Source organism: Hyaena hyaena, unplaced genomic scaffold (genome assembly GCF_003009895.1).
Source record: "Hyaena hyaena isolate Hyena2069 unplaced genomic scaffold, ASM300989v1 scaffold_432, whole genome shotgun sequence".
In the NCBI taxonomy this organism is placed as follows: Eukaryota; Metazoa; Chordata; class Mammalia; order Carnivora; family Hyaenidae; genus Hyaena; species Hyaena hyaena.
In genome coordinates, this window is record NW_024081063.1 from 1,553,360 (window position 1) to 1,568,558 (window position 15,199).

Below are 15,199 nucleotides of genomic sequence, written 5' to 3' on the forward strand. Positions count from 1 at the left end.
GGAAGACACCGAATCCAAAGCAGGCTTCAGGCTCCATGCTATCAGCACAAATCCTGATGCAGGGCTTGAACCCACAAACAGTGAGACCATGACCTGAGCCGAAGCTGGACACTTAACTGACTGAGCCACCCAGGTGCCCAGTTTTATTTTAATTTTCAGGTTAGCTGGTTAGGTGTCCGAGAAGTCCTTTAATATTATTTTTAAAAAATGGTATCAAATTGGAAGTCATGTACTCAGGAAGGCCATGTAATCTCAAGATTTTAATAATTTCCCAGGGGAGCAATGTTCCTTTTAACTTTAAAAGTAAGTATGAGTGTGAATTCCAAAGACAGCTATAACCATTTTTCTGCAATAGCTACATTTCAGAAAACTTGCATGTGAATAGTATTTTAAAAATAGCATCCTATCTTGAAGACACTGGGAAATCTGGCATTTTAAGTGGGAACCTGTAGCAAATCTTTTAATATATTGAACATCTATTTGCAATGTAGGAGATTATCTTCTGATTTATCTCCTCAATCCACATATTTTTAATCCAATGTTTTCTGAAAGCAAAATATCTTTGTAGATACCTGAAAATATTCTAGAAATGGATGTATCCATGTGCATCTCTAAACCATACCTGTGTTGAGTTTTAAGTTCCAAAAACAGTGTAGCCCAGGTTACCTGGGTTAGAAAGTTGGTGCTTCCCCAGATGTCTATTTTTAGGTCTCATACAGGTGCCCTTTGATCAAAATGCTTGGGGTATGGTTTGTGAAGCTGCCTACTTAACAAACTCCATGGGTGATTCCTAAGAATACTGAAGTTTGGGAATCACTACCCTAAAAGATCTGGAACTCCCATTCTGTATAATGAACTGATCTACATGAGGTCATGGATAGTCTTGCCCCATTTCCAAGATAGTGGCCTAATTTCAGGGCACTGGAGGAAAGCTTTCCAAGATAGTGGCTCATCCTATAATTCCATGATTTAATGGTCTAATGAACAAAATTCCATAATTAATTACCCTTCCCTTCGGTTTAAGGCTGTTATTCATGGGAGAGGAAACACTCGAAAGGTTTTAGTCATTTATACTTTTGTGTGAAGGAGCAAGAAAATCTCCCTTCTAGAGGAGAACATGAAAGAGTTGAAGGCTTATGTTATATAAGAAGAGGATTATTGTGAAGAGAGATGGAAGCAATAGAAAAGAATGAATGGAGCATCTAAAAATAATATTTATTCCTTTAAAATTTAGCCTAGACCTGGTCCAGAATGGCCTAGTTTAGAACCCATTTTCTGGGCAGTTTTAGAGTTCCAGGGAATTTAAAACCTTGACTTTGCTACTGAGAAACATCAGAAGACCCAGGAAAAATCAAACCAATGATTTAGACCTGGGGTTGCAAATAAATTTTATTTCCTGTGCTCAGTCAGACTGACTGGTAATAGCTACTTGGAACTCTGTCCAGGAGATTGGAGCCACATCCATAGTTACAGAGAACTGTGATTGATTAATGATGTCTGCCTTGATTGTGGGAAGGTAGGTGGTGATACATATGTTACTTATTGGTCATCTCTAGTTTAGAAAAAGTCTGTATGGGCACAGACTGAGGCAATAATGCTGACATGATACCATCAGAGTAAGTAGGACATCATACCTCTGGAGAAAGGAGGTAATCAAGAGTGCCATCCTTCATGTTATTTAATGCTTTGTTACTTGGAACAAAAATGGTGTATGGTCCACCAGCCCCATCTTCATCTAAAGCATGTCCTACATTGGTTTCCTGCATTTGAAAAATAAAATGTTATATCTACAACCTATCTCTGACAAATACTTGAAGTAATTCCTCAGCGCATATTTATAATTGACACCCTTGTTCATTATACAAAAGGTAAGACATAAAACCATTTATGAAATTCATGAAAAGTACGTACCTCTAGCAAAGATCGGAACTTGCTGTATCTTGGTTGTAGCATTGCCATTATGGTTTGCTAAAAATCATGAAAAGAAATAAGGTGGTTTAAGAAATAGACATCTTAACATTAAAAGATTTATGACAGAATTTACATGTAAATGTGGATGGAAAAGAACCCGGTCAACTGCAACACATTATAGAGATGTTTCCTATTGTTATTGAGTTAGTGGTTCAGATGTGCATGTTTGGAAATAGCCTTTGGCCACCATTGAATGAGTCAAAAGGAATACATTTTTATTGCAGTGAGGACTGCCCTCCTCCACAAAGCATGAGGGATAACTTTTCATGACAACTGGTCAACTTTTCGTGACAACAGAATTATCATATGTGACCATAAAAGAGGTCACAAAATTGAGATCTTGCCTGTCCCTATTGCATGCTTTTCTTTCTGTTGGCAGAGGTACCTATAATTCTATTGAAAACAGAAATGGTCCAATTTTGCCCATGACTGGGGTCCTAGCACACACAAAGGACAAGGTCATAGTGCTGACATACATTTTCTTCTTCAGTATGACTCTCCAGGGAACAAAGAAAGATGGATTTGTATTGACCTAACTTTTACCTGAAATATCTCACCTCAGTGTTGCTCTCAAATGTGGGTACCATCTTGTCCATGGCTCTGTCGAGGATGTGCAGGAGCCCGTTGGAAGCAACTATGTTCCCTTGTATAATTTTTGCCTTCTTTTTGCCTCCATAGAGTTTAAGCTTTATTTGATTGTCCTAAAACACCAAGAAAAAGTAAAATTAATGTGGTATCCTTGAAGGAGTACTGAATTAGAAGTCTTGAGTCCTTGTGTCCTGCCATTTATTGGTTATATGAACTTGATAAGTCACTTAACCCAAAATGGGAAAGATGGCATTTGCTTGCTTGACTCGACTAGTCTTTTGTTAAGATCGGATGAGATAATGTGTGAAATCAGTGATAACTACCAGTGATTGCTAAATGTGAAGAAAGAATCATAAGTCTCTTCCAATAGACCACAAGGTCAAAAAGGGGAAAACAATTTATTGTAAATTTAACACCTACTTTAGTGTGTTGTACAGACAAACCACACAATAAAATTTTTTTTGCTGCATAAATGACTAAAGCTAATTCCTTCTTTTATGTGGCTCTTAAAAAAGCTATAGACGATACATATGAGTGAATAAATGAAGGAATGAATGAGTGAATGAATTAATGAGTGAAAGAATGTTCTTATGAGAAAAGAAGTGAAATTTTCATCCATTTATCTAGGTATCCATGCATCCATGCATCCATGCATCCATCCATCCATCCATCTATCCTCACACACATAGTACAACACACTACTTAATGATTCAGGCCTTGGAGTCTGAATTCATTTAAATCCTGGCTCTGGCCCTTACTTATGACCTCTCAGTTTTTCCACTTGAAAAATTTCCCTTACGGGGTTGTTGCAAATCTTATATAACATAAATAAAGGTTCACCTCAGTACTTTGTATAGAGTAAGTGCTCAAAAATCTATCAGCTATTGATAGTTGGTGAAATGCAACAATATAGGCCATAACTCACACATGCACATTCTGTCTATTAATCATGCACCCTCCTGCTCAGTAAAGTCACAGAAAGAGTTATTTGTGAGAAGAGGGGAGGGTGGTTTTACTCAAACAGAACAGACCTAACAGCATTAGGAGAGATGGAATGCTAGGTTTGCAGAGGATAGATAAACACCAGCAACCTAAAGCAAACATAATCTGTTTCCTTTTGTAAGAGGGACATTGGTCTGGCTTTGTGCCTGTACCTCCAGGAAACAGGTTTACTGTAAAGCTTCTCCTTCCTTCTGGCACCTGAATGATGTTCCCTTGAAAATGAATTCAGACCAGAGCACAATCCCACACTTTGTAACCCTTTTCCCACAACAGTCCCCTCCTGCTTGATCCTTCCTGGTGTTGCTCTCTGCTTCTTCCCTCATAGGAAAGTGCTTTGACAAACAAGGGGTAAGGAAAGTTCTTCATAAACCACAAGCTCACCACAGACAGACAGGCTGTGGGCAGTGGCTCAGCAGAGGCTTTTGTTCTGGGAGTGAAAATCAGAGAGTCCCTTACCTTATCACCACTGAAGATTTCTCCCGACTTTCCAGTCAAGGTATAGAAAGTGCCTGTGTTATTCATACACTCAGTGTTCATCTGCCCAGCAATTACATGGAGTTTCACAAAGTACTGGGCCGCCTCCTTATCCATCAAGAGCTCTTTTACCTGAGGAAAGAGAGCTATTTCTTTCAGTCTTTACTGTTGTTTGGAGGAGAAAATGAGGTTGTTAGGCATGCATAGGCTAATCAAAGACATGAATGCCAGGGCTCCCTAACTTGGGCTTGGGCTCTTTCAAATATATGTGACTTTGCAGGGAGTACGATATGGAGAATGGGAGGCAGTGCTCAGTGTCCCCTCAAACCACCAGGGGTGAGGAAGGCCCAGGCACCCAGGAATCATCTTGAGCCCAGGGAGCGGATGGAAATGAAACACAAAATTGCATGAAAAAAGTGCAGACTAGACCCATGGAGCTTTTGAACAGTAAGATTAGGGTTTTTGAAATCCATCGGACCAAGTCTGTGTTTTGTCAATATTATATATCATCAGCAATCAATCAACAGATACTTTTTATTAACTGTGTAAATAAAATGTGTATGTTAAACAAGGGACCACATGCATAGTGCTTAATCCAGAGACATTCAATATGTGTGAGTTCTCCTTCCCAGAAGGAGAGATGTGAGGGTACTTCTGAGGTTAAATTGTTCATTCATCTCAGACTGTCCAATGGTGGTGGCACGTTAGGGTGAGGCATTCTGAAACTTCCTGTGTTTTTATTCTATGCAGCAAAAATTATTATCACAAAACATCTTGGATGAAGATAAACCAGTTGTATACAAATCAATATGTCCATTATCTCTATTAATCTGAATGTAACAATTTCATTGGCACCATCATGATAGGACACCGCCACCAGGCACTATGAGCTTCATTCTCACTGCATGACGTCACCTCGGACAACAGCCATTCACATGGAAGACTACAGTTTTCTCTGTTTCCTCTACCACTGTTATTTATGATGATTTTAAAGAAACAAATACGTAGCTAATACATTCGGTTAATTCTTCTTGCAGGAAGTAAGCAGTTTTGCATTATGCAAATCCTATTCTTCACATGACTATAGTTAAGATCCCTTAGTCATTGCCTTGAAGGAGTCATGATTGGAAGGGGGCATCCATGGGCCCTCTAGGAGCCATGATGGTCTTGCTGGATATACAAGTACATTCACTTTGTGACAATTCATTGAGTTGTGCATTTACAATCTGTATTCTTTCTGTAAATAGTTCCCCATTTCACTCTCTCAAAATCATCATTTTTATCATCACTATGTTTCATTTTAATAGAGGTTTCCCACTTTATTGTAAATACTTACACTGAATCCTCTTAGTCCATTGTCTGTGGGCAAGAGCACAGTGAATGGTCCAAGGTTACTTAGTGGCCAGGCATAAGCTTTGTCTTAGAATAGAAATACATAAAGAAAGAAAACACCAAATCAATCAGTGGCACATGAAGAGTAAAATCAAGCAATGGCCCTTGAGGTCCATTTAGGCCCTTTGAATCAGGAGCTTCTCTGTTCTCACTGGTGAGAGTAGCCCTTGGAAAACTGGGCAGCTCTCTAAGAAAGCAAGGCATCATGATGCCGTGGTCCCCAGTGCTTCTACATAATTGTGTGGTATGCCCTGCAGCCATAGCCTTGGCTTCAAGGAGACCCTGGGATGAGACCTTCTATGAGGGTCATGTGACAAAATCCTCAGCCAATCTCAGCAGGCCACTGTCCCTGTGCCTGACTTTCTGAGCTATTGCCATCCCAGTGAACGAAGACACAGCCCTGTTCCATCCAAGGCCAGCTCAGAAGAGCCTCATGCTTGGCTTAATATTCTGCTGTTACCATCTTGAAATGTTTAATCATTTTTGAACAAAAAGGTCTTGTCATTCCACATGGTGTCCTATAAGTTATGTAGCTGCTCCTGTTTCTATCCGCCTGGAGAAGCTGGGACAGCAGGGTGGGCTGCGGGCTTTCACACAGCAGGCAAGGGAAACCAGAACTACATAAATGGGTAGAAGGTCAATGGGACTTTGTCCAGGGGAATGTTCAAGAGCACAGTCCGCAAAGAACACTCTGTCACCCTGTCTGCTGTCACTGGATAGTCTGAGTTCTTAGAGGGAGGTTGTAACAAGCCTGAGGCGTGCCACAAATGCATGTTGCCTGTATGATGCCTTGGAAAGAAAGGGCATTTGTGCAGGATGTATGTTAAGATTTATGCAGCCAACGTGGCCTTGACCCATTCTCTATTTGTGCTCTTTCTGGGAAATCGTTTTTTGGTGATTGGAAAATTCTAGATATTGCTATTTTAAAACTTCTGTTGATTGGTCAAGTCTGTGTCTTATTTTCTGTTGATTGGCCAAATTTGTGTTTTATTGAAAGACTTGTCCAGTGTTGCCATCAGTTGTAATATTTCATTCTCAAGGGGGTGACAGGTAATGACCCTTGGAGGGCATTTGGAAATGATGAGGGCATTTTAGATTGTCACTCTGCCTGTGGGGCTGGGAGAGGACATGCCAGTACAGACAATTAGTTGTTGGGGGTGAGGGGAGGGCAAAAATGCTAAATACCCAGCAATGTGTGAGATGATCACACCAACCAAAACTATTCTCAAAATTCAAATGGCTCCCATTGCCAAAAAATGGATACAGCCTCAGGCTTTAGTCACTCTCTATTCCCAGTATTATCTGCCAACCTTGCTTCACACCTGGAGAACCCAAAAGGTCAAGGAAAAGAGGAGAGTCCTCCGTCCTCACATCTGCCTCATCTCATTGTTTTTGCGGACCAGTTAATCTATAGTGACCCCAGGACCCTGTCCTCAGCATTCTGCCTACTAACTGCTGCATAACAGGATCTCTTAGCACTAACTCCTTGTCTCCTTGAAAAAGCTGCCTGCCCTTTCTCTTTCCCCTGAAAGATGCCTCTCTAGGAGGGCCAATTCCAATAGATACACCTTGCCTCTCCTGCCCACCCCTTTCTGAATGATTGTGTCTCGGTGATAACTTGCCTGAAAGAAGGTTGCCCTTTACATGGAAATCTGTACCCATAGCTGCGTACCCAGGAGCGAGATGAAAGAGGTCAGCCTTCCTTGCCATTTTCCTCTGGGTTCAGTGTTTAATTCTCTGAGTCGCTCCATGATGTTTCCATAACATGTTGAGCCGTCACCCACATAACCTTTCTGGCAAGTGCATCTATAGGGAGGGTGAAAACACACTCTCAGGGTCTTAGAGTATTGAGATCCTACAGTCCAACTCCCTCATTTTGCAGATGGGGAAAATGGAGCCCAGAAGAAGAGGGTCAAGACCAGGAGAGGAGAGGCATAAATAGAGGTGAAAATTCCTGTGGCAATACCTGACAGATAGTAGGTCCATGAGAAATGGATATTTAAGAAATTTTGCATATCTATAAACACTGGGTATTCTTGTACATTCTCTGTCTCAGTATTTTTCAAAGTACAGTCAAGAGACTATGTACACCAGGGGCGCCTGGGTGGCGCAGTCAGTTGAAGGTCTGACTTCAGCTCAGGTCATGATCTCATGGCTTGTGGGTTCGAGCCCCATGTCGGGCTCTGAGCTGACAGTGCAGAGCCTGGAGCCTGCTTTGGATTCTCTGTCTCCTTCTCTCTCTGCCCCTTCCCTGCTCATAATCTCTCTCTCTCAAAATAAATTAAAAAAACATTAAAAAAATCTAAAAAAGAGACTATGTACATCAGCATCACTTGTAGTGCTTATTGTAAATGCAGATTCTAGGGCCCCACTACAGAACCACTGAGTCAGAATAAGCTACTGAAGCTAGCCTCAAGTAAAGATTTAGAGCTATTGATCTGTTTAGTAGACTTCCCCTTACCCTGTCTTCCTAGTTGAGACATCTGCTCAAATGACCCTTCCTTACTGGAAACTTCGGCTATTGCCCACCTCTCTCCACACTCCCCACAGTAGACCAGGACTCCCCTTAGTGTGTGCTCTCACAGTGCCATATAGCTCTTCTCTGTAGCAGCAATCCCAGCTGTAATTTTACCCTAACCTGTGTGGTTATTTGATTCATATCTGCTTCTGCATCTAAATTGAGAACAGGGAAAAGGCAAGGGTTGTCTGCATATTTATGCCCCATTTTAACATCAGGGTCTAGTGCAGCATTTGGTTGAGAGTAGGTACATAATTAACAGTTGAACAATAAGTAGCGATTGAATTCCAATAAGTATATAAACAACGAAGTTTACAGAAATTGTATACAATAGTTTCATAAAAGATGAATATAGTTAAGGACGAAGTTTAAAGGCACACTGGCAGTATTGTGCTAGTAAATATTTAAGCCAACTCTCAGCGGGAATTGGGGCAGGGCCCCTGCTTTTCAGGATTTGCCAATTTCCATGGGTCCTACTCACCATGGCCAGTCTCAATCTACCAGTGTGATGTCAAACAGCTTGCAAAATCCTGAAAATTCAACCATCGGCTTTCATGACTCAGTAAACCCTGGCTCTGGCACACCCCTGTTACCTAGCAAAGATTAGTTGACAGCTGGCTAAATCTGGCAAGGTGCTTAGGAAGGCAACGTTCAACAGGATCCTGGGATAAGTGAAGAACCAAACACAAGGTCGGGGAGCGGCACTGCAGAGATGAGAGATGCAGGCAGGCTGCGGTCGTCCATACCACAGACATGACTCATGAAGAGGAGAGGCTTCCAAAAGACAGTTAGACATTTAAGTCCAGTTGTGTTTCCAAATATGGTCCCATGGCAAATAGGCATATTTTCAACAGGTTTGCGGAACAAACATTTCAGAGTTTTATTATCCCTGTTTGGATTGCTGTGGTGACTTCCCAGCTGGTCTTTTTGTTCTTAATTTCCCTCTGCTCAAATCAACCAACGTTTTGACTGGTCTCTCCAAAAGGGAAATCTGGAAAACCTTCATGCTTAAAACTCTCATGGACTCCATTTATCTAGAGAAGAAGGTCTAAGTGCTTAGCATGGTATGCAAGACCCCAAAGGAGGAACTTGCTTATGCCTCCTCCCTGTTGCGCATTGCAAATTGGCTTCTTTTAAAGACTGTGATGTCCTTCTCAGGCCATGTGCCTTGCTAAGAATACTCTCCCAGCCTCACCTCGTGGCTCAGGTGTGACCTGCTCTGAGGAGACTTACCTGGCCTCCTGACTCTCCCTGACAGGAGCAGTCTGTTGGTTCCTCCTGTATCACAACACTCCCCACCAAAATGAGCTCCTGAGATATTGTTTCCTCTGCTGGATGGGAAGCTCTCCTGGAATCTGCATCCCACTCATTCCTCATTATATTCTTAGCACTTGGGACAATGCCTAATTGTTGTACTGATAATTTACCAAGTACCTACTTAATTCTAGGAACCTTCCTGGGAAGGAGGGCTACAAAGATGATAACAACAGATAGCTTGTCCTTTTAGCATCTCAGTCCTGAAAATGGGTCTGAAAACAATTTTTAGCAACATGATAAAGCCACTTAACCTCTTAGAGCGTCAGCCTTCTCGTATATGAAATGGGTTTAGTAATCCTTTAGAATCGTTGATGGAAGAGAAGATGCATGAAGAACAGCTAACACAGTGACAGACACATAGGAAAAGCCCAGTACTTGATAGATGATGATGATGATGGTGGTGATGATGATGATGATGATGATGGTGGTGGTGATGATGATGGCAATGATGGTGATAGAGATGGTGTCAATAACACCACCAGTCCTGTTAGGGAGCCAGGGATATAACAGGATAAATCCATAAACACACAGCTTACATTCTGGAGAAATGCCACCATAGAAGACTGAATAGGATGCTATGGGGCATGGAGGAGCAAGTAACTAATTGTGCCTGGAGAAATATGGGACAGGTTCTAGGAGAAAGAAGCACTTAAGATAATTCTAGAATACATCTGAGTTTCCTGGTTGCATGAAAGATTGGTAGATATTTACTGACTGAGCCTTTGGGATTTTTACAGAGCAGTGATTTTGATGCTCCCCCCAACTCCTGGCCCCAACCCTGAGGACATTTGGGAATGTCTGCGGATATTTTGAGTTGTCACAACTAGGTGAAGGTGTTGCTGGCTTCTAGTGGGTAGAGGCCAGGGATGCTGCTAAACACCTTGCAACACACAGGACAGCCCCTACAACGAAGTGTTCTCCAGCCCTCAAATATCAATAGTGCTGAGCTTGAGGAGTCACTAAGGTTATAAGGAATCACTAAGGTAGATTCAACCATGAAACAATAGCCTACTTAATATAGTCAAATAAAAATTTCCTACTCAAGCATCCACTTCCTCAGAAGTACTGTGCTACAAGACCGTGAATTTGAGAAGTACATGAGGAGATTGGTAACTCTTAGGAGTGATACAATAGTCCTTGTTTGAAATATAAATTTCATTTGAAGGCAGCTGATAATAGCAAGACAATGAACTTTTATAAACTGCTAAGTATGTTTCTCTCTAAAAGTTCTCTAAGTTGTTATGAAGCCAATGGTCTGTTTTGTGTAAAGTGACTTGACTTGTCTTGCCTAAGGATGGCAGGAGAATCATATTTTAATGGTCACAGTGCTGAATGGAATGCATGAGATATAAATACTTTTTATTATTGTTTAAAATCTTGGTCCAGAGTCTGAGATTTCATGAGATGGTTTTCTGCCTTAAATGCTCTCAGTTGGCCATGGCACATTCACATTAGGGGCCTCTTTTGTACATTGCTTCTTTATTAGGAGTAAAGGTCTCTTGCTGTCTTACGACTCTAAAAACACCCATAAGACATTGGCATTTTATATGTTATGGGATGGAATTAATTACAAAGAGTGCTGGATGAGATTTAGTGAAATTATAGGGTGTCCCAAAAGGCTTCCTTTCTTCACTTCTTCATTTCATTTTTTCATTGATTCATTTGTTCCCCCAAACTATCACTCATGTCATTGTTTTAATCGGTGATAAGAGTTGTTGCAATATAGATGAATAAGACATGGATTCTCAAGGACCTTACATTCTAACTGGAATTGAGATCAGTAATACTAACAGCTAACATCTATTGATAGCTGCTTTTCCAGTTACCTTTATAGGGACTTTACTATGGTATCTTATTTAATACGACCATCCTCTGAGGTGGATTCTGTTACTAGCCCCATTTTAGATGAGGGAACAGAAAGACAGGGATGTTAAGTATCTCACTCAAGATCACACAGCCTGTAGGTGGCAGTGTTTGTGCACATCACTACTGTGCTCTGTACTTATCACGGTTCAGGGTGATCAATGTTAGAACAGAAGCATTCCGGGCTGCTCCGGGAGCCCAGGAGGAGCTGAGTGGACTGAGAGTCCAGGGGAGACATCCTAGATGTGGAGACAGTTGAGCTGAATAGTGAAGGATCAATACGTTAACTGACCCAGAGGAGGTGCAGAGGGAAACATGTCTGAGCAGGGGGAAAAGCATCTGCAAGTGTCTGAAGCTGGGGATATCCTGGCTTGTTTAAAGAGTAGCAGTCAGGGGGCACCTGGGTGGCTCAGTCAGTTAAGCATCCAACTTCTGCTCAGGTCGTAATCTGATGGCTTGAGTTCGAGCCCCGCATTAGGCTATCTGCTGTCAGCACAGAGCCTGCTTTGATTTGGATCTTCTGTCCCTCTCTTTCTCTGCCCCTCCCCCACCTGCACTGTCTCTCTCAAAAATAAATAAACATCACAAAAGGCAACGGTAGTTGGGTGGGACTAGAGCCAAGGGGGTGTTCATGGAAGTGGTGGAAACAATGTACCTTCCATAAACAATCACCCCTTGGCCATACCCTGGGGAGAATGCTACCCGGAAGAGCTCGCGCAGGTCCCAGAGGCTGGTTTGGAGGCATTTAGGCAGAGAATTATGGGGTTCTGGATACCCGAGCATGGTCTATAATGGGGGAGGGGGACTCAGGCTCTGGGAGAGCAGGTCCTCATCGTCCTTGAGACCCCTTGGCCTGGTGTAGCTGGTGGACGACCAGAACAGAACCCTCTGAAATGTAGTGCCCAGGGCAGGGCAGGGAGATATTTGTTCTTCTTAGTAATAATCAACATGGAGCTTAAACTTTAAAAGGATGCTTATATGCATCAACTCCGCTCTTTCCGGGGAGATATTCTTGTTCTCTAGTGGACTTGTCAAGGGAAGAAACTGTAGTTCAGAAAAGCTACATGGCCTGTCCAAGGTCATTCCAGTGGTGAATGAGAGAGCCCATGTTTGAGAGCCATTCTTCTTTATTGGGTGGACTTCTGTGACTAACACAGTAGGCTTTTGAATATTCTGCACAAACTCTGTGTCATACTGGGAGGGAGGCATAAACAAAATGAATCTTTGTCCATGGGAAACTAAATTGCCTGGACTGAATTAGTGATGGCCCCTTATTTTATCAATGTAACATCTCCAGCCTTTAATTCAGTCCTCTTTCCAGCCTTTCCAGACAGTCCATTTTTTGGTGGAGGGGGTGATCAAGGAGGTTTGTGAGTGACACACTTACTACTAAAATTCATGCACAGCCCCAGTGACATGATAAACACAAGCTTTAGTGTCGCTTACATTATTCTGATGTTCCTTCCTGTTCCATTTTTTATTTTATCTTCTCAAACACAAAGGAGAGAAAGCATTGAAAGTATTGTCCTCAGACTTGCTGAGATGGTGGTAAAAGGTGTGTACAAGGTACACACATAAGTGTTGGGTGCACATGTGTCTACATGCATGACTGGCATGTTGCTGTGTGTGGAGTGATTTCTACATGCCATGTTCTGCTCAGAGATTGATGAATATATTCTCATTTAATCCTGCTCACAGGCTTGGTAGGAGGTACAATTCTCCTCCTTTTATGACAGAGGAAACATAATTCAGAGAGGTTAAGGCAAATGGCAGAGCTGGGACTTGAACCCAAGTGTTCTGATATCCGGGCTCTCTTGACTTTACCCATAGCGAGTACAGACTTACCTGTCCAGATAAAACGTGAGAATCGTAAAACCTATTTGGGCAGATCCACACATTTGAGATCCAACTATAAAAAAATAAGCCTCAGGGCCCCCCGGGTGGCTCAGTCGGTTAAGTGTCCGACTTCGGCTCAGGTCGTGATCTCACGATTCGTGGGTTCGAGCCCCGCGTCCGGCTCTGTGCTGACAGCCAGCTCAGAGCCTGGAGGCTGTTTCCAAGTCTGTGTCTTCCCCTCTCTCTGACCCTCCCCTGTTCACGCTGTCTCTATCTCAGGAATAAATAAAAAACATTAAAAAAAAATAAGCCTCAAAGAAGACAGAAAGGGGCTCTGGAAGCACGGAAACTGCTTAGTAATTATGTGGTTCGGGGTCTACTATGGTTTTGAGCTCACAGTGACAGTGTGTGCTTCTCCAATGACGATAACAATGAGAACAGAAGGTAGAAGCCTCAGCCTGGGAGTCAAAAGACTGGGATTATAGCCTCAGTTCACCCACTAATAAAAACATAATACAGCTGTATAGTAGTTTCTAGAACATTCTTTTACATAATGTTAACAGCACTGTGAAGTAGACATTGCTGTGCTCATTTTATACACGGAGAAACAAAGACCAGAGAGATGATGCCACTTTCCCAAGTTCATTCCCCTGGAAGATACCAGTGCTGAGACTCAAAGCCAGCTCTTTTCTTTCCAAATACCATCTTCTTAACACCATGCAAACCACCTTTGCCTCAGGAATTTTTACACAAAAATGTTTACTCTCAGTAAGTCCCTTCTTGTAAAACCTGGAGTCCAGGAAACATCCTCGTGTTTATTCACCTTTCCCTGTCTTGTTTGGCACCACTAGCAAGCAGTATTTCATGAGTGAGGAAACAGGCATATACATTAGAGGTCAAATGCCTGTCATCACAGCAGATGTTTGTTTTCCCAGCAACGGTGGTTTCCTTCTCCCACACTCTGACCACTTACTACCGAGTTACCCGGCCAGGTCAATATTTCAGCATGTTCTGATAGCCATTATAAAGGAAACAATTGTTGAATGATTCAGTGAGTAAAGAAAGATTTATTGAGCACCTACAATGCTTCTTGCATCGTGCTCTGTGGGGGTGAGGGTGGATACGAGACTAAGACACATTTCCTGCCCTTCAAGGAACACACAGCATTGACTGGCCAGCACTTGGGAAGATGATGGTAGAACTGAGCAGACTTACTTGGATTGGCCTGGTGCGATGGTAGTGCAGTTAGCATTCCTATGACAGGGGTTATTGAGGGTACAGACATCGATCACACTGCACCCCACTCCGGACACATAATTGTGGTAATGTTCCTTACACTCACAGTGAGACTTCAGAAGACAGGGAGAGAAAAACAGAGGGCTCTTGTTAGTCACAGAAGCTGACATCCTTCTTCAGCCCATCTGTATTCTGCCATAAAAACTAACCTGGGCAGGTCCAAAGCATGGGCTTAAGAATGTGTCAAAGTATTCAGAACTGGGGATCATGTTTACATACCTCACCTGTTGGGATACATGTAATTACACCTTGTTTGTAAATTTTACCTTTTCTATTTCCTTATTTCCTAACCCTGGGCCTTTCTGGCTCTATAATTCCTGGTTTTAGATTGTCTACAGGCGAGTAAAGACTAAAGTTCGGATGGGAGATATTATTGCTTTAGAAGAGTGATTTTCAGTCGGGAGTCTCAACTTAAGGTATATTGGGCAAGTCTGGAGATATTTTGGTTGTCACAAGAGGAGAGGGGGCAGTGTCACTGGAGGCCAGGGATGCGTCTAAACATCTTACTATGTACAGGACAGCCCCGCCCCCCAAAGAATCCAAAATGCTAATAACGCCAAAATTGAGGAACCTTGCTCTGGAATAATGGAAATAATGAATGCTCTGTTTCTGTGTGGACATGGAGGGGGGTTTCTAAGACCTGAAAATCTGCCTTGGGACCCAGTTTGTGGAGACAAAGTTTATTTTTAATCTCACTCCCAAGATCCTGGGACTTTGGCTCAGAGTGTAATGTGACTTTTCCCATAAGGGCCCTCATTTTGAGGATGGAGGATGGGCTCCTTGAATTTCTTTACAAATCTGTCTCAGGCATTGATAGCAGAAATGGCATGTGATATACATTTTTTTTTTCCCCTAGAAGATGAAGTTGGGTGTGTTCTCTGCAGGAACCTCCAGGAGCATTGCCATGAGGTGATTGGATTGCTAGGGACCCATGACTCTCTT

General features: G+C 42.3%; 1 protein-coding gene across 1 annotated transcript in view; it reads right to left on the reverse strand.

The window, feature by feature from the left end:
- STAB2 (stabilin 2) overlaps nucleotides 1-15,199 on the reverse strand; it is a gene marked incomplete at its 5' end in the record, with an annotated part of 137,737 nt that overhangs the window by 104,432 nt on the left and 18,106 nt on the right. Inside the window, 7 exons of the mRNA XM_039252871.1 lie at nucleotides 1,635-1,760; nucleotides 1,912-1,968; nucleotides 2,529-2,672; nucleotides 4,018-4,167; nucleotides 5,372-5,454; nucleotides 7,100-7,233; nucleotides 14,177-14,310. Of these exons, the coding sequence (XP_039108802.1) occupies nucleotides 1,635-1,760; nucleotides 1,912-1,968; nucleotides 2,529-2,672; nucleotides 4,018-4,167; nucleotides 5,372-5,454; nucleotides 7,100-7,233; nucleotides 14,177-14,310 (828 nt within the window). The remainder of the gene's footprint in view (nucleotides 1-1,634; nucleotides 1,761-1,911; nucleotides 1,969-2,528; nucleotides 2,673-4,017; nucleotides 4,168-5,371; nucleotides 5,455-7,099; nucleotides 7,234-14,176; nucleotides 14,311-15,199) is intronic.